Source organism: Mizuhopecten yessoensis, unplaced genomic scaffold, assembly GCF_002113885.1.
Source record: "Mizuhopecten yessoensis strain PY_sf001 unplaced genomic scaffold, ASM211388v2 scaffold6967, whole genome shotgun sequence".
In the NCBI taxonomy this organism is placed as follows: domain Eukaryota; kingdom Metazoa; phylum Mollusca; class Bivalvia; order Pectinida; family Pectinidae; genus Mizuhopecten; species Mizuhopecten yessoensis.
The window spans coordinates 74,304-94,461 of NW_018406814.1; the positions used below are offsets into that span (position 1 = coordinate 74,304).

Consider the following 20,158-nt stretch of genomic DNA (forward strand, 5'->3'; position numbering starts at 1 on the left):
TTTTTTATCGTAATCTGCTAATATTGTATTGAATATGGCAATTTATCATATTCATTAATTAAAGACATACTCTGATAAAAAAAAATGTCAAACCATGACACTTCAACTATAAAATATACATGCTCCAAGTCAGGAACCGTTACATTAGTGCAATTTCACAATTATTTTATGTTTTTTAACAAAAAAGGTCTNTTACATTAGTGCAATTTCACAATTATTTTATGTTTTTTAACAAAAAAAGGTCTAAAAAAAAAATTCGACTCGCTCCGCTCGGCGACAGATTTTATTCTACGCCCCCTCTTTCAAATATCCTAGAAACGCCCCTGTATATATAGCTAGTGGCCTTGGGTGTCGCACTAATTTGAACTTACCGTTTGTTAACCAACTTAGTGATGCCATGAGTAACTCATTAATTAAACAGCAACGATGTTATGGTGTTATTTGTTCTTTTGTACGACAAACGTGCAATGTCTGAAGACTAGATTTATATATTCACGGTGGACCTCTCGTATCCCCCTTGCGGGCGGGACGCCAAATTAGGTAATAATGAACAAGTCCCCTGTGGATCCGAACATTTGTCATCACCAGGTTGCCCCTATAATAATACCATCTGACTTCTAAAACACGCTGTTGGTAGAGAATTTGAACCGAAACTTTAATTTTCTTTCCAGTACACAAAAAAAGTCTTTGGGCCATACTTAAAATATGTTTTCTTCTTGTTAATTAAACATAAAAACAATCCTCAGAACACGGGAAATCGCTCCTGAGACGTTCTAGAAAACACATTTTTTTGGGGGGAGATCCCCCAAACCCCCTTACGGGGAGGGGGTCTGTACCCTCCCCCTCCTCGCGCTACGCGCTCGGGCTGCTGGCTTTCGCAGCACACCGTTGACTATTGAGAAAAATTTCTCGGCCCCCCCTTTTAGGAAATCCTGGATCCGCCCCTGCTGTATTTTATAAACAGTTATATAAATATAGATATTCTTATGACTTGGAATACGACCGGAACCAATCATAATGTTAATGAAAACACGGATCTCACTTGATAGGACGACGGCGGTTGATCATCTAATAACCTCGTACATTTTGCAACCAACTTACACAATCTGGTTGTAGAAAGTATACTACATTTGTTGTATTACAGTAAATTTATACTAAATATTGAACATACAAATACGTTGTATTCATGTGTGAATCTTTTAATGTATAAAATCTGTATATAGAAATAGTGAGGCGGACAGAGATCGTGCGTAGGTAGGTTTAACACGGAGTGTCGGCGGAGCTGTTCCGTGAGTGTTCGGATCAAGGCTATTGTGGCCTTTCTACAATTCTAAATTTATCAGAAGTCTTAAAAAAAATTAACGTTGTACGGCCGTTTCAAATTGTAAAAAATAGTCAATAAATTAAACACGCGCCCGAAGGTCATTTTGTTTGTAACGTGAAGGTGGACTATTTTAGCAGTATTCAAATTTAGATTCATGTTCTCGCAATGCCCTTTTTTAGTGGTAAGTTACCGCGTTAAGTGTTTTGTTTGCGCGGTATGCTTTTCACCTTGGAAAATTTTATTTTTGCGGTAAGTTTTTCATTTCGGTCAATGACATTTTCGCGATAAAATTTACCTCGTGTTTGCGTTGCTTGCGTGCGAAGTCTTACGTGTTTGTCTGCGTTGTGTGTGTGGTAAATTCGACATCTTGGTCATTTGTATGCTAAGTTTTACCCCTTGTTCTATGTTTTTTGTGCAGAATTATAAACCCTTTCGTCTACGTTGCTTGTGGTTAAAATCTTACCCCTCGGTCCATGTTATTTCAGCGGTAAGTTAATTCCCTTGCTAAATGGAGTTTTTTTCTGTCTTAAATCGTGGTCTTTCTTGTTTGCATGGTAAGTCTTTTTTCATAGTCTGCGGTGTTTTCGCGGTAAGTTTTACCTTTTGGTTAAATGTGTTTTCGCAGTTATTTTCACTCATAAGTCTATGTTATTTTCGCGGTGTGTTTTTACCCCTTGGTCTATGTTGTTTGCGCGGTTAGATTCACCTCTTAGCTTTCGTTGTTTGCACAGTAGCTGTTACTCATTGGCCTATGTTGTTTGCGCTTCTATTTTTGCTGCTAATTAATGTTTAATTCTCGATAAAGGCCTTCGCGTGATGATCAGTGCACTTCAAAGCCAGGTTTGCCTGTTGGAGAGGCAGGTGCCCGTCCGCCACAACTGTTGTTGCCGGGATCACACTGACTTACCTCCTACGATAGATAGGAGCTGATGCGATGAAAGTTAAAAAAAAAAAACACAAAACAAACGTGAAATAGAACTACAATATTTTCAAGGATGACATGGTCAAGTCTGTCTACAAAGACCGTCTAGGGAAGAAAACGAACATTGTCTAGGTAAATGATCTGTAATTCACAGATTATGTTACCAATATGAGGAACATATAACTGAAATTTCAACATAGGTAGTTACAGACAGGTAGAAGCTATACAGTGGGTTTGATGGTAGACATGTACAATGTAGCATTGACGTATCCTCGTCTAAGGTAGTTTCGTATATGGGTATAGTATGGTTCAAAATAATTCGTAAATGATTTCTCAAGGTTAATGCACCTATACAATAGTGGCGATCCATGTTTTTTTTTTGTTTCAAAACTAGGATACCGTTTTATAGAGTTTAACATATCTGCAAGTATATGAGTATTTCTGTGTTAATTTTCTGACAGCGAACAATTTGAATCCCATGACATACCTTTCGTGTTTTCAATTACATTATTATAATTAAAAACTATTGAATAGTCAGGTTACTTCATTGTTACATGTAGTTGATGAAGACAAGATAACTAAGGCGCGATTACAGTACACAACTGACAAATATTATGTAATGTCATTTGGAAGTTTCGTTAAAAACAAAAAGTATAAATATAATATCATAAATACCCGTTGCTGGAACTTCAAAGAAAGCCTACATGTACAATGAATATACTTTAAGAAGAGTTTAAATTACATGTCCTATCCTGATCAACGTTTCATTTGCGACCGTGCTGTTAATATTTTTGAAAGCCCTTTTATATTTCCATTAAACAGTTTCGATATATCGCCAAATCTCACATTCTGCCAATATAACGATTTTTACTGAATGTATGTAGGAAATATTGTAACAGTTTGTTGATTTACACGTTATAGTCCTCATATTCAAATATTCATATTATATCTAATAGAAATGAATTCAGTTTGATAGTTTTCAATTTCATTTATTCCGTACTTTTCTGAAATAAGATTTTCGATAGAAATTATATTCTCTGTTCTGCAATCATCGCTTTCATTCATGTTCAATTTAAATGTGTGTTTTTCATTTTTATGCCAATACGTGCTTTGTATTCCGTTGACAATGAAAATAGAAAATCGATCACACCTCGAGTACATGTAAGTCAAGTGTATCATTGATATCGATTAATATGGACGGTTCAATACTTTATAATTCCTACATAGAGTGTTATTGTATATGTAATTATGAAACATACACAAAGATGTATGTGAATGTTTTCCCCAAAAGTATCTGTTATGAGTCGTAACAATTACGGATTAAAATCTCTTCTAGATTCCATCATATAAAGAGAACATTGAAATATCGTTTGTCGATTTCTTGTGAAATTGATCGACACTGCAAGCTTAATGTCATATAGTGTTAATACACATTTAAACTGAAATCGACATTTGTATGTTATACCGGTATACGTTATAACGGTATCAGAGCTACCCGTATTACAGCTTCAACGGTACAACAGCTACCCGTATTGACAGATGTACCGGTATCACATCTATCGGTATATAATGTTGTAAAGTGACGGCCTCCCCACCTGATCTCGTCCACCCAAACACTATTGGTAACGAATGCGTAGAGTTATGGAAACACCTGTCAATCTCCGACAGATCCTAATCACGGACGTGTTAAGTATAACGGTCAATATGTCCTGATGATGGTCATCGGACCCTCCGGACTTAGGGTAAGGTTTAAGATTACTCAATCACCGCTAATAAGCTTTAGTTATATATTGTGGTAAGCGCTAAATAGGACTTATCGCGATACACTTCCGTTTACGTTTATATTGAACATTCATTTCCTACAACCAAAAATATCAATTTTGAAATTAAATGACATATTGATAAAGTGAAACTATCGTTTCGATATGTTTTGACCCACAAATAAAGTATATTTTCTTCTTAATATTATTTCTATAAATAGCAACATAGAAATATGAAAATATTTTAAAGAAAAGCTGGGGTACTTACCACACGATACGGATGCTGTCTGATATAATAAAATAAGTATCAACAGTGGGACACCTCCGATCTGTGTAAAGCGTAGCCTTTTATCAACCATCTTGACATGCCTATCTTCCAACCATGCTGGGGTAAAAAACACTTTTAAAACATTTTCCAAACATTTTCATGTTTCAATATCCGTAAAAAACACTTTTCTGTGTCACCCAGTATATCCACAGGTATGAGTTAAAGTGTCGACACATAATTGCACACTCAGTATAGCTTACAAGTTACACGGTAAATGTTCCGGTATGTAACGATACTCGATATGCCTTTTCCGGGCCTAGTTATCGGGGCCTTGATCATCAAGTGTAAGGCAAAGCGTCTAATCAATATAGAGTTGGGAAGCAAGAGTTTCAGCGACATAGACACACGTATGACATCAATAATTTGTTACCACTTCAGATATTGATTGATATTTAGCATTTCTTACGGCTAACTGCCGCTATTACTTACTAGACGACTGAAGCGCTGCTCCCTAAGATAAGTTCCGATAGTAACGTGTATGGCCGGGAGCGTCAGCTGTGTAAGTTTAAATGCGGTTACATATTACTCCACAGCTAACCATGTGTATCTTGAACTGAAAATACCACGGAAAATCATTCACAAACTGCATCTACTACGCAGTGAATTGTGTACTTCATGTGATACTTGCACATAGTAACGTTTATTTGCATGACATTAAAAGCATTCCAGAATACGTATTTGTCGAACCCTATAATTTTTCATCAACCACATAAGTACATAATGTGGTCCGTGACATCACCCGTAGGACAGTGGCAGGTCAAGAGGGTGGGTTTGGGGTCTGTAGGGACGCTTCAATGAAACTGCATTGTTTGTTTCAGTATATTGATATGAAACATCCGCTGAAGTGCATTCCTTCTTGTAGTGTCTACGATTTCATACGAGCTGTTGATAGTACAATACTCAACGCACTTCATTATTGTTGTTTTGCGATAAACACATAAGCGACTATCTAGAATAGTGTATGACTGTATACAGTGAAATCCATATATCGTATTTTGTGTTTTTGTCAAATCTCGTTCATTATCGTGTCCCTCGTCGCATCTCCGTCCCTCTCCGACCCTTATTTCTCCCATCCGTAATCGTGCCCGCCCTCGCCGCCTCTTCGTCCCTCTTCGGCCAACACTGATCATGCCCCGACCCCTTCGTCCTTCCTTGGCATTTCTTCCCGTCCCTAAATGTCACGTGTCTCTGTCTTTGTCTCCCATAACCCCTCCGTTCCTCCCCGTCCCAATCTTCTTGCTCAGACCCTCTCCAGCCTACTCTGCCGTTATCAATCCTCCTCGTAACCACAACTCGAAGTCATTCCTTATATTGCATATTTCCTCTATTACCCTCCTCTTTCTTCTCTCCTACCTCTCCCCATATCCATTCCTTCCGGCCTTTACCATCACTATCATTTGTCTTAATCCGTCTTGGCACTCCGTTTACTTTCTCTTCTCTTCCGTTCTTTCGTTCATACCTATTCACCCCTTCTCTAATCCCTTTTACATACCCTTTATCTTGCTTTGCCTCATCCCCTTCCAATTCCTCATTTACCTGTTCAAAGTTTCTTAAATATCCCGGGGGTCTCATCGCCCCGGGACAGGATTGCACGCTTCAGGGCAACTGCGACGTACCCACTCATCAGTAGTACATATTGTATGTCTAGCCCGTACAGTACTTGCACTCAGACATCCCAGTGTGGTTTTTCTTTTCTATGTTTGATATTTGATCATCACTGGAAAATCTACAATTTAATTGATTTAAATTTCACTTTCATTTTCATTTTGCCGACATAATTTTCCTTTGAATCAACATGCCTCTTCCATATTTTATAAATGTAAAGTTAGTAATTTGTTCCTATGTTTTTATATTCAAGCATCAATAGAAGGATGCTGTACCTCCGCTGTTAGATTTCATTCACTGTTTCAGTCCTGCGACGTTCGGGTCACACGAGGACAGTTCATTTCGGATAAATGTGAATCAGTCACCCCCCTCGTCAACACAGATCTCTCCCCTCCCAAATAAATAACATACAGATACCGTCCCTCCTCCCACACAGATACCGTCCATCCTCCTCCCCCACAGATACCGTCCCTCCTCCCCCACAGATACCGTCCCTCCTCCCCCACAGATACCGTCCCTCTTCCCCACAGATACCGTCCCTCCTCCCCCAGAGATACCGTCCCTCCTCCCGTCCCTCCTCCCCACAGATACCGTCCCTCCTCCCCCCACATACCCCAATTAACAACGGTGACAGTAAAATGTCAAACATTCCCAATAAACTGTTTTATGGTTGTCACTCTCATTATATTCTAAACGATTTGATTCATGAAATAACTATTTTACTCTTGTATAAGATGTGTACTGGGGAAGTTTGTGTAGTTAATTATTGAACAAAATTGATCGGAACAAACATTCAGTTACAGAAATTGTCAACATCAACAGATAAAAGAAAATGATTAAATCATTATATACGAGGGGAACATTTTAATTTATGATCAGAGAAATTAAAGAGATATCTGCCGCTTGAGATTTATCCGAAATGATATCTCGGTAGAGGCAGGCGTTGAACTGTTTACTGATCAACATCGTTCAGACGAAGATTGGCCGTGTTCAGCAGCTGGTTAGGTTAGTTATAAATAAAAAAAAATAACAGTAGAATAGTCATACTTTTGAACTATATTTTAAGAATAAATGAGAATCGAATAAAAAAAAAAATGTAATTAATAAACTATGGATAACATATAAGAAGATATTAAACCTGTAACAAAAATCAAACGGAAATTGTCGGGTAAACATTGATAATAAAGATAACCATACTCTGTTAATGTCAACCCCGGGGCAGCGCTGTGAATCACGCGCTCATTTAGAAATGAAGCGTATTAAATTCATATTATATAACTTGACTTGCTGGGGGGCCAACACTTGCGACAGAATTGAGAACAAGATGAGGTTGGTGCCTATGGATAGGTATATTATAGGCAAGATAACGCGTGAAAAACACGTGTGGAATGGCCACGGGGGTAAGTGCGCCATAACTCGTCAAAAACGAAATGTTGATTAAACTGTGGCTGTATATCATATTTTGATTGGAAAGGGCACTTGTTTTAGATAACTTTAATAACAGTCCAGTCGTAGTAAGTATTTAAAGCTTGAACTTCCGTGGTACGACGCGTGTGTGTGTACCAGTGTAAACTGATGATGGCATGCAACGTCATATACACCTGGTCCGCTAATTAAATCGTCGTATCAGCTATGCCTTCCGAACATCATATTTTATTATTTAAATGAAATGCGATGTTCGTTTAATTTTCTCAAATATCGATCATCATAATTATGGCGGCGGTGTCTACTGACGGTGGAGTGGGTTCGATCTTAGGACCAAAGCACATCACAATAAAATGGAAGAACTCAGGAACAAAAGGTCCGTCACTGTCACATTATTTTGATAATTGACTACATTGAGGTGTGTATGGCATCACCACCGGCAATCCGGAGAGCCATAGAAAACCCTCGATTCCGCTATAGGTGGTCACATAAATTGCCTCATGCGATCATGTAGCGAATGCAACTTTCCTCCGAACCTGGCTGAGATTGATACTTGTTTATTTCATCTGGATTGAATACGCTTTATAAACCGAGACGAAAGCAGAGAAATGTGATTCTGTTAGCTATCGTATAATGATAACCACTAAGACATTTCACTAGCCCTTCACCACTGGATCGCGGGTTCGAGGCCTACGTGGGGCAGTCGCCAGGTACTGGCCGCAGGTCGGTTCTTTTTTTCTGGGATACGGCTTTCCTTCACAACCAATACCTGGCACGTCCTTAAATGACCATAGCTGTAAAGGACGTAAAACACAAACAAACCAAACCAAACAACTATGACAAACTCCTTTACGAAACCAACTTGGAAAAGGATTTCAACACCTTGGTACGCTTAGGTCTTGTTCTGGTGTTTGTTAGCGAAGGTAACCAAGGATACTTTTACTTAAATAAAAATACAAGATAATTTTCCTTTAATAACTTTGAAAGTTCACAAATGTACTTTAGTTGCATTCCTATCTATTCATTTAAATCAAAGAGAAAGCGTTTACCCTGCTGCCAATAATCGTGTGTTTGAAGCAGCGATATGTCTCCCTGATCCATATTAACGGAACCTGAGGGTCGCCAGGAGTCTGAGGTATACTTACTTACCACAAATATTACATAGAACATGTATTAAGAATATGTAGGTTATGGAGTGAATGAAATATATGATCAGTACATACGTGAAAGGTTATCGTAATGCATTCTTGTCTTACTTTCCGATGTCAATTTACTTGAAAGTCTATGAAATAAGTGTTCAGTGGTTAATGTCTGAAGAAACAATTTGAAATGCATTCCTATCTGACACTGTTACTCAACGATTAAAAAGCGTTACTAATCAGTCATATAGAGATTCTTTAACGACTGATGTTTGGGTAACATATTTATCTAACTAGTTAATTTTCAAATTGCATTAAGACGCGATTTGTTACCGAGTGTCTTTTACCATTTTCAAAATTAACCAACGAGAGTTACATAATCATGATAATCAACCGTCACGAGTTTTGGAATCGTATTCCCCCTCAACATTTAGATATTATATCTTGACAACCATATGTTTCTCGTGGGAATGCATTATGCCTATTCTTGTGTCCGATCGGGGAAACTATAAACTATGACTTCACGATGAAAGATGACGTCGCAAAGAATCGTTACTTGACGTCATAATAACCCAATGAAAGAACTTCCAGGGTGTAACCACCTAGTAGGTAACCATGAATCAGAGTGTAACCACCTAGTAGGTAACCATGAATCAGAGTGTAATCAACTAGTAGGTAACCATGAATCAGGGTGTAACCAACTAGTAGGTAACCATGAATCAGGGTGTAATCAACTAGTAGGTAACCATGAATCAGGGTGTAACCAACTAGTAGGTAACCATGAATCAGGGTGTAACCAACTAGTAGGTAACCATGAATCAGGGTGTAACCAACTAGTAGGTAACCATGAATCAGGGTGTAACCAACTAGTAGGTAACCATGAATCAGGGTGTAACCAACTAGTAGGTAACCATGAATCAGGGTGTAACCAACTAGTAGGTAACCATGAATCAGGGTGTAACCAACTAGTAGGTAACCATGAATCAGGGTGTAACCAACTAGTAGGTAACCATGAATCAGGGTGTAACCAACTAGTAGGTAACCATGAATCAGGGTGTAACCAACTAGTAGGTAACCATGAATCAGGGTGTAACCAACTAGTAGGTAACCATGAATCAGGGTGTAACCAACTAGTAGGTAACCATGAATCAGGGTGTAACCAACTAGTAGGTAACCATGAATCAGGGTGTAACCAACTAGTAGGTAACCATGAATCAGGGTGTAACCAACTAGTAGGTAACCATGAATCAGGGTGTAACCAACTAGTAGGTAACCATGAATCAGGGTGTAACCAACTAGTAGGTAACCATGAATCAGGGTGTAACCAACTAGTAGGTAACCATGAATCAGGGTGTAACCAACTAGTAGGTAACCATGAATCAGGGTGTAACCAACTAGTAGGTAACCATGAATCAGGGTGTAACCAACTAGTAGGTAACCATGAATCAGGGTGTAACCAACTAGTAGGTAACCATGAATCAGGGTGTAACCAACTAGTAGGTAACCATGAATCAGGGTGTAACCAACTAGTAGGTAACCATGAATCAGGGTGTAACCAACTAGTAGGTAACCATGAATCAGGGTGTAACCAACTAGTAGGTAACCATGAATCAGGGTGTAACCAACTAGTAGGTAACCATGAATCAGGGTGTAACCAACTAGTAGGTAACCATGAATCAGGGTGTAACCAACTAGTAGGTAACCATGAATCAGGGTGTAACCAACTAGTAGGTAACCATGAATCAGGGTGTAACCAACTAGTAGGTAACCATGAATCAGGGTGTAACCAACTAGTAGGTAACCATGAATCAGGGGTAACCAACTAGTAGGTAACCATGAAGCAGGGTGTAACCAACTAGTAGGTAACAATGAATCAGGGGTAACCAACTAGTAGGTAACCATAAATCAGGGTGTAATCAACTAGTAGGTAACCATGAACTAGGGTGTAATCAACTAGTAGATAACCATGAATCAGAGTGTAACCACCTAGTAGGTAACCATGACTCAGGGTGTAGCCAACTAGTATAGGTAACCATGAATCCGAGTGTAACCACCTAGTAAGTAACCATGAATCAGAGTGTTACCACCTAGTAGGTAACCATGATTCAGGGTGTAACCACCTAGTAGGTAACCATGAATCAGAGTGTAACCAACTAGTAGGTAACCATGAATCAGGGTGTAACCAACTAGTAGGTAACAATGAATCAGGGGTAACCAACTAGTAGGTAACCATGAAGCAGGGTGTAACCAACTAGTAGGTAACAATGAATCTTAGTGTAACCAACTAGTAGGTAACCATGAATCAGGGCGTAACCAACCAGTAGGTAACCATGAATCAGGGTATAACCAACTAGTAGGTAAGAATGAATCAGGGTGTAACCAACTAGTAGGTAACCAAGAATCAGGGTGTAACCAACTAGTAGGTAACCAAGAATCAGGGTGTAACCAACTAGTAGGTAACCATGAACTATGGTGTAATCAACTAGTAGGTAACCATGAATCAGGGGATAACCAACTAGTAGGTAACCATGACTCATGGTGTAATCAACTAGTATAGGTAACCATGAATCAGGGTGTAACCAACTAGTAGGTAACCATGAATCATGGTGTAACCAACTAGTAAGTAACCAAGGATGGTTACAAGGTCCTAGCAGGTTTATCCAATGAGTCGGGAGTTGGTTACCGAACTTTGACAAGACATTACTCGATGTTAAATAAATAATTATGTTGATTTCCCAATGATTTATAAAACAATTATTATCAATAAACTGTTTATAATGTCAAGAATCAATTACCATACTATGTATATGTACCTGAGGACTCAGTCAGTTTAGAATGTTTATCCATGTATTAGAATTACAAATCAAATGGAAAGCAAATCACATACGATACATGATAGTACCATTAATGAATATGTGTACAAGAGATTAGAACAGCTTTATGAGTCTTCTCAGACGACCATGTCATCGGGTTCCTTCAAAGTACCATTCCCCACACACTGCTTCCCCTACACATCCATTTCAATGCCGAAGTAGTGTGTCTGGCCAAGAATTTGATAATCACAGGCAGACCTAGCTATACCATCAGTGTGAAGTTCATCAAACCTGCATTTTTCCTAGTTGGCTCCGAAAAAGCACCCGATATAAATTGGCAGATTATAAACACATTTTCTTACCATCTGAACTTTCCACGTTTGTAAATTTTCTAATTCATATCTTTACTAAGGTTTATATTTCTGTCTTTATGTCCCTAATTATTTATGCTATTCTATAGATATACAATGGTTTAAAATGCAGCTATGCATTGCGATGGTTTAAAAGAACTAAATTGGTCAAGTTTAATATGTTTATCCTAATTTGACCTTGAAAACTTGTTTGTAATTAGACACAAATCCAATAACATGTAAGAATAAATAAAGAGGCATCCTGATAGAGATTGATGATAATACGGATTTAATAATGTTACTGAAAACAAGCCAGGGACTCGTTACTGAAAACAAGCCAGGGACTCGTTACTGAAAACTTTGATAGTACAGAAAAGAATCGTTTTGAAATCGGACACTTTATCAGAAAGTCGTTGGAAGCCATCGATCAAAGATACAGCCTTGACGAACCCTTCAGAAAAACTGGAAAAACTGCGCCAATGATCAGTAGCTCTACAAGAAAATCTCTGCTTCAACATGGATGCTACGGATGAGGTGAAAGGTGTGCTTTGGAGGAATCTGGTGGTCGTTAGGAAATAATCTGAACTCCTAATTACGTAATTGATAAAAAATGTATTTCACTGTCCTGTTGTATCAAAGGACTTTGCAAAGTGACATCAATATTATCATTTTTCCAGCAACACATTTTTGAAAGGAAAATGAGTGTTAAGTATGTGCATATACAACATTAATTAACAGACTTTAGTTGTATTTAAAGAAAGAAATAATTAACAATACTTCTTTCCCTCATCAGAATGTGTCGAACATCCAATTTAATAGTTAAACATTTATTCTATACTTCCTTAACAAATATATGAACTTCCAAGAATTTTTAATTTAAATACGTTCATAATAGGCTTTTAGAACAGTTTTCACAATTATACGTCAAAATGGATTTTCAACAACGATTACGTCAATGTACAATACTTCGGATGATATATATCATATGAAATATTACCCCCTTTGGTATCGCGTGGTATCAAGTTTAATGATGGAATAAATTGATAAACAGAATTATTAAAATAATACTCCTCTAGCGTCTTTTGTTTTGTTATCTCCTCAGTACCCTTTGATTTTGTGTCTCCTGAATTCCTTTCGTTTTGGTGTCTCGTCAATCCCTTTCATTTTGGTGTCTCGTCAATCCCTTTCATTTTGGTACCTCGTCTATCCTTTTCATTTTGGTGTCTCGTCTATCCCTTTCATTTTGGTGTCTCGTCAATCCCTTTCATTTTGGTGTGTCTCGTCTATCCCCTTTGTTTTGGTGTCTCGCTTATTCCTTTCATTTTGGCGTCTCGCTTATTCCTTTCATTTTGGTGTCGTCAATTTCTTTCGTTTTTGTGTCTCGTATATCCCTTTCATTTTGGCGTCTCGCTTATTCCTTTCATTTTTGTGTCTCGTCAATCCCTTTCGTTTTGGTGTCTCGTCAATCCCTTTCATTTTGGTGTCTCGTCAATCCCTTCCATTTTGGTGTCTCGTCTATCCCTTTCATTTTGGTGTCTCGTCTATTCCTTTCATTTTGGTGTCTCGTCTATCCCTTTCATTTTGGTGTCTCGTCAATCCCTTTCATTTTGGTGTCTCGTCAATCCCTTTCATTTTGGTGTCTCGTCAATCCCTTTAATTTTGGTGTCTCGTCTACCCCTTTCATTTTGGTGTCTCGTCTATCCCTTTCGTTTTTGTGTCTCGTCAATCCCTTTCATTTTTGTGTCTTGTCTATCCCTTTCGTTTTGGGTTCAAAATCTCTTTTGTTAAAGTGTGACTCACTTCCTTTTGCTTACGGTTGTATCGAACTTGCGTCGTTATGTTCCTAAAATGTTCATGCTGTGATATGTATATTTTTTTCTCTGTTCTACTATATAAAAGACTAATAAATCTTAGAACTTTTTTGTCATTCTAAATATAGGTTTCATAATATGTACTCGCCCCCACATCTGCTGTTTAGTCTAACACTCATTTACACCAGTACATTTATATGTACAGCGGTTCCCGACACGTCCGCGTGCATGCTATACCTAAATGGATGGAGGCGCGATGTCGCGTGCCCTTAGCATACCGAGCGTCTGTCCCATTGTGAGCAGGATCGCCAAACATATCTTACGACGACAACTTTAATTAAAACATTTTTAATTCAGGCAAATCAAGGGCTAAGTGACACTCTATATTCTTGCAATATATCACATGAAAACCGGACAAACGACCTGTCAAAAGGTAGGGTAGGTCAATCTCAGTGATAGTCTGTAAAGGTTTTCATCAGATAAGTCTCGCGCGCTCGAGCTGGTCGCCATCTTTGGCACACGAATCAATGGCGGGTGATGGATAAGTCTACGTCCTTGTATTTTGAGAAGTGTCGCGAGCTAATGAGTCGTGTCTGTATCCACACGGGTGTAGTGAGCGTGGTGTTTGTATAGTATACCTATCCTATAGTAAAAGGCGTTAACAGATTCACCTTCAATGTTTGTCCCAACAATAACATATTAACAGCCAATTAAAACCAATTTCGGATATGTTCTTTCCCAATGCAAAATATTATTGATCTGCCTTGATTAAGTATGTGACAATATCAGATGTTGCCAGGCCATTACCAATTATTTTGCAACCCAGAGATACACATCTGACTGGTATAGCGCCTTCTTAGAGGAACTAGTATAGGTATCTATAAGCCCGCCAGAAAAAATACATAAGTGAAACGGTACAACTGATATAAAATTAGTATAAACTCTCAATAAGGCACATTAAATACACACACTTCACGTGTCACGAGGTACAAACACCAGTATGTCTGGGTTCGTCTATTTGGTTATGTATGTCATAGGGCGAGGAACATTGCACAAAGGCTGAAATGTATCCGCTTTAGCGATATTCTCCTTTCAACTGCAGGTGACTCTCATGACACACCCACTTTTTCTATTGTTTAGCCCTATATGACATTATAGTGTTTTGTATTTGATGGAGGTTCCCGTCTCTGCAATACTTAAGGTCACATGACGATGGTATTTACACTCAAAGACACGGGGTCTATTCTACTGTAACTCTGGATGATCTTTTCACAAATAATAGAGCAAGCCTTATTATTAGCCAAGAACCTACCCGATAAGAGTGTGTTGATATATATACGTCACGGTTAACAGTTACAGTCTCCTATTTCGTCTTAACACTTCCGGTTTTGCTGGTATGGCGCGCGAACACACACACACACACACACAAACCGCATGAACAATTATTTATTGCTTTTTAATGTAATTTCAATCTATAGCATCTGGATTCGGTAGAGAAAATTTCATTTCTTGTCAAATGTGCACAAAAATTAATAAACAAGTGATTGTCGAGGTCAAGATGTCGGCTGCATAGCGGTGTAAAGACTATTACGTTGAGTCTGTCACAGGTGTACACATTAATATCAAAGGTTATTCAAATCAACATTCTGGAAATATATAAAAAAAAATAAAAAAAAAAATAAAATGTTTTATTGAATTTTCAGACTTTCCCAATAACCTGTTACGCTCAACAATGCTTGTATTCTATACGGAACGCGAGGCTAATTGACGGTATACCAATCATTATGCAATTATTTTAATAATCAACGGGAAATTGAATGTAGTTTTCAATTATTCTATACATGAAACATTTTATTTTCGTTTTCATGTCGCTTATGGGTAAATTATGATATGATGAAATGACCTCAAGTATTTTCACATAAGAAAGGCGAATAAAAAAAGCAAGTCGTTGCATATTTAAAAGGTGTAGATACTGAAAAGGAAAACATAATACATGTTTCATTAGATGACCTCACAACATGAAAGGTTATAAAATCAATAACCTCCATGTTTGAATGTCTTAATATTCCCAAAATGAATATCAATCTATTGTAATCTCACGTCAGAATTCAGCCAGGATAACCTGAAATCTCAATTAGAAGCCTGAATTGAAAACCAGCTGGCCTGGATCATAAGCCTTAGATTATTTTTAGTCAAACATATATAAAATAAGAAACCGTCTTTGAAAAAAACGCCGGCCTTGAAAAAATGCATTCGATTCCAGGTAGAAGCGACAACTTCCCTGTATGCCTTAACAGGTTTTACAGTTTACCGTTTCCTATTGTAAAAAGAAATGTAAAAGAAAAAAAAACTATTAATCTCATTGAAAAACATAACATGATATCTTTTTCCATCCGAAAAAAGGCGGATTTGAAAAAATAAGGCGTTGATGGCTTACTGTATAAACGACTTCAAAAACAAGACTGCCTTGGGAATACGTCAGTTTCGAAAACAGGGACTCGTTACTGAAAACAAGTCAGGGACTCGTTACTGAAAACAAGCCAGGGACTCGTTACTAAAAACAAGCCAGGGACTCGTTACTGAAAACAAGATAGGGACTCGTTACTGAAAACAAGCCAGGGACTCGTTACTAAAAAACAGGTCAGGCACTCGTTACTGAAAAACAGGTCAGGAACTCGTTACTGAAAACAAGCCAGGGACTCGTTACTAAAAACAAGCCAGGGACTCGTTACTGAAAACAAGACAGGGACTCGTTACTGAAAACAAGCTAGGGACTCGGTACTGAAAACAAGCCAGGGACTCGTTACTGAAATCAAGCCAGGGACTCGTTACTGAAAACAAGCTAGGGACTCGGTACTGAAAACAAGCCAGGGACTCGTTACTGAAAACAAGCTAGGGACTCGTTACTGAAAAACAGGTCAGGAACTCGTTACTGAAAACAAGCTAGGGACTCGTTACTGAAAACAAGCCAGGGACTCGTTACTGAAAACGAACAGGAAAGACGTGGCTTATCATTGACCTTTTAGGGTATTCAACAAATCACACATTTTGTAACTCGACGATACGACAATAGACCCCAAGGTCAAAGGTCGAATAAGTGCCTTTTTTCTCGGCCGTAACTTTAAAGCCATTAAAAACGTTATGAAGTATACCTGCATTACCCAGATAGGATGTACAGTACAATACACTGTAATTAGGTCACATCAAGATCAAAGGTCAAGAAAGTGCATTTTTTTATGAAAATTTGTCTGGGCAGTAATTTTGACACTGTTAAAAATATTCTAATGAATCTTGCAGTATATCCGCAAAACCCAGAATTGTTGTGAGGTGCACTGTCACTAGGTCGCTGTGACCTTGATCTCAAGGTAAAATCTCAAATACGTGCACATTTTTCAGTTGTAACTTTTAAACTGTTTGGGTATTGTGACTTTCCACGTCATGACTTTCCAGTTGCATTTATTCATATATACATAAACTAAATAATAGGCAGATCTTTAATAGCATGAATATATTCAAGAAAATTGTAGATAAGCGGTTACTTTACTTTATTAGCGTATTCTTATTTCGCAAGGGAAGGGGAAAGACTGTTAGCTAATATGGGGAGGCAAATGCTTTATTCCAAAAAGACAAACCTAGAGTTTATGAGAGAATTTCTTATAAGTTCAGGTTCGACACCTATGCCTTAATCTTGTCAGGAGAGAATATTGTTACAGTATTGCAGTATCAAGTCAGCAACAGATCTACGGCGTCCTAAGAGGGAGATAGATATACGGCGTCCTAAGAGGGAGAGAGATTTTAAGGCGTCCTAAGAGGGAGAGAGATCTACGGCGTCCTAGGAGGAAGAGAGATCTACGGCGTCCTAAGAGGGAGAGAGATTTTAAGGCGTCCTTAGAGGGGGATAGATCTACGGCGTCCTAAGAGGGGGAGAGATCTACGGCGTCCTAAGAGGGGGAGAGATCTACGGCGTCCTAAGAGGGGGAGAGATTTTAAGACGTCCTAAGAGGGGGAGGGATTTTAAGGCGTCCTAAGAGGGAGAGAGATTGTTAGCCGTCAGTCATATTCTAACAATGGAGGCGATACGGTAATAGACCGCTAGGTCAAAGGTCAAATAAGTGGGAATTTTGTCCGGGCCGTACCTTTTAAGCCATTAAAAACACCATGAAGAATCTTGAAGTATTCCTGCATTACCCAGATAGGATATACAATACACTGTAATTAGGGTGAGGACATGTGATGATACCAAGTCTCTTTGGAATTATATAATTATTTCCTATCTTTAGAATATATTTTGTTTTATTTTCTACACCCAAGTAATTGGGTAGACAGTAGGGAAAACGGTCTGTATCTAAAGTAAACCTCCGATCCAGTTTCTAAGTATAGGGCTTTTTACAGTATAGAACGGTACACTTATTGTGTATGTGCTGCTTCAAAATGGGGTTTTTCTAGCAATTCTTACATAGGCTTTATAACATATATTTTCGATATATGATATCAACGAACGGTCTGAACAAACACTGATACCTAGGTGCTTATAATGATCAGATTACGTGATGTCAAATATCAAATTCCAGTTCAGAAGTAGATTAAGAGATTAGAAAAACTTCTGTTTTGTTTGGATGTGATTTAACATGCCTTTTTTTCAAAAATCATCAATTATCTCTGTGAAGCGTTTGAAATGAGGGACTACAATACACGAAATATCACAGGACCATATCCAGAGCCGTGTGGTTTAGTTTTAGACAGATTTATTGCAATGCGGATTAAAGTACAAAAGGATTGGACACAAAAAATGACAGCATATCGACGCTTCTACCCAACATACACATAAATCAACACGTTAACAGTGAAAACAGGCATATAATGAACTTGAAATTAAATTGTAATCAAAATCGATCTATTCCTGAAAATTATAATTGTTATGCACATATCTTAAAGTATTTGTTATAACAATAGCACCGTCCTGTATATGGTTTTCGCCCTACATGTTTGCTTTGTAGCTGTCCATAGGTAGAGCGATGCTATATGTTGTAAATGTGTGTGTGTGATTTATTAAGTCTTTGACGTAAAACATTGGTTCTACACGCGAAAACTATCACTCCAACTACTAAAACTTGAACTAGCTCACAAAACTAGTTTATCAGAATCGTTCATTAACATATTTTTTACCACGTTTTGGGTGAGACAGAATAATGCCAAACAACGGGATATGACCCTTCAATGTCCAGAGGATATACCTGATGGAAATAAAATTATCTTGACCCGAGGGTTAATATTTTCGTCCTCACACTCTAACCTCCGTTCCGTAAAAAGAAGTGCATCAATGAAAACACACATGCTTGTACACCAAGTGCTCACCACTATGTGTGCGAACAATATTAATCTACCGCACTTGTTGTGAGGAAAATCTCAACCGTCGGGGAAGGATTCTTAACTTGTCAAACCAAAGGCTTGAGATCGGCCTAAAAGGAAACATATTTGCCCATCTCATCCCAAGATAAATTTTCTGTCGTGAAAATTCTATATATTTTCTGTTTACCAAAAAAATGCGTATAACAGACCATAATAAGCCAAGTAAGTGGCTAGCTTGAAACCACGGTGAAATTGCCTAAATTGTATTTATGTGTGTATAAGCCTTTCCAAGCCTCCCCAAGTCAGCGCCCTTTGCCCCCGGAACAGAATGGTTGAGGTTGGTGATTTGTACTTATGGGATAGAGGTCGTCCGTATTGACTGTAACATGCTGTCGGACCTCTGTCACATCTAATTCTTCTGGCACGTCAAAAACTGAGGCCAACTCGGCAATTATCGGCAATTACCGGTAATTATCGTTCCAACACCGGGCTAGTAGCGGACAGCTCCGGGCTGTTGCGGTAGAAACACTCCATTTGGGCTGCGAATGAAGTGACACTCCATTGGACGTTTCACAGTCAGACAACATCACATATCTCACACACTGTGTTCACGTTGTTTGGGAATAATTAGAATGATTTTAAAATATTCTCAAAACAGACTTTATCAACATGAACATGCATTTCGATTTCACAATCATATTCAAATTGACTTATTATCTGTGGCTTAACGAGAATATTACCGTTGAATATTTTGTGATTTACGAGCTAGAACAGGCACAATGATTTCTCTGTGTTGACTCTGAACTAGTATACCACAGGCACTGTATGGAATTTGTGAAATGAAATGAAATTGCATTGATAAACAGCTCGTTGTGATTTATGTCATCACCAATGAGATGTCATTGTCTGCGAAATCCACTCGTATAACTTAATCATTTTAAAAGCAATGCTCTCACCTGTAACATTGGTGGAACAAATACATGTACAATGGGACGATTGTGCAATGTGCAATGTTAACTATATGCAACCTTCTACTTAAATATATAATTGGTACGAATCATGTATTTTGGAAGGGCAAGCATCTTTAATAAATGTAATGGACGGTGTTTTATTAGACAACTGTTGATTGTATACTTTATATTTCACTGAAACTTACAAAAGACAAATGTTTACAATTGGTTGGCTGTTATTGCCGTCAAACGGTCTCATTCACCACTCGTACAGATATTGGTCGGTTCCTGGTTTCTCTCAAAATGGTCGAATCGGCAGTCAGGTCGTTCGGATCCGCGTACAATCACCCTATCATCCGTTCTGCGAGGGCTGTAGACATAC

General features: G+C 38.2%; 1 protein-coding gene across 1 annotated transcript in view; it reads right to left on the bottom strand.

Annotated features, from left to right (window-relative positions):
* LOC110452893 overlaps positions 1–5,374 on the bottom strand; it is a 70,737-nt gene extending 65,363 nt beyond the window's left edge. Inside the window, exon 1 of the mRNA XM_021501628.1 lies at positions 4,275–5,374. Coding sequence (XP_021357303.1) covers positions 4,275–4,365 — 91 coding nt within the window. The 5' untranslated portion in view covers positions 4,366–5,374. The remainder of the gene's footprint in view (positions 1–4,274) is intronic.
* Positions 5,375–20,158: the final 14,784 nt, after the last annotated feature.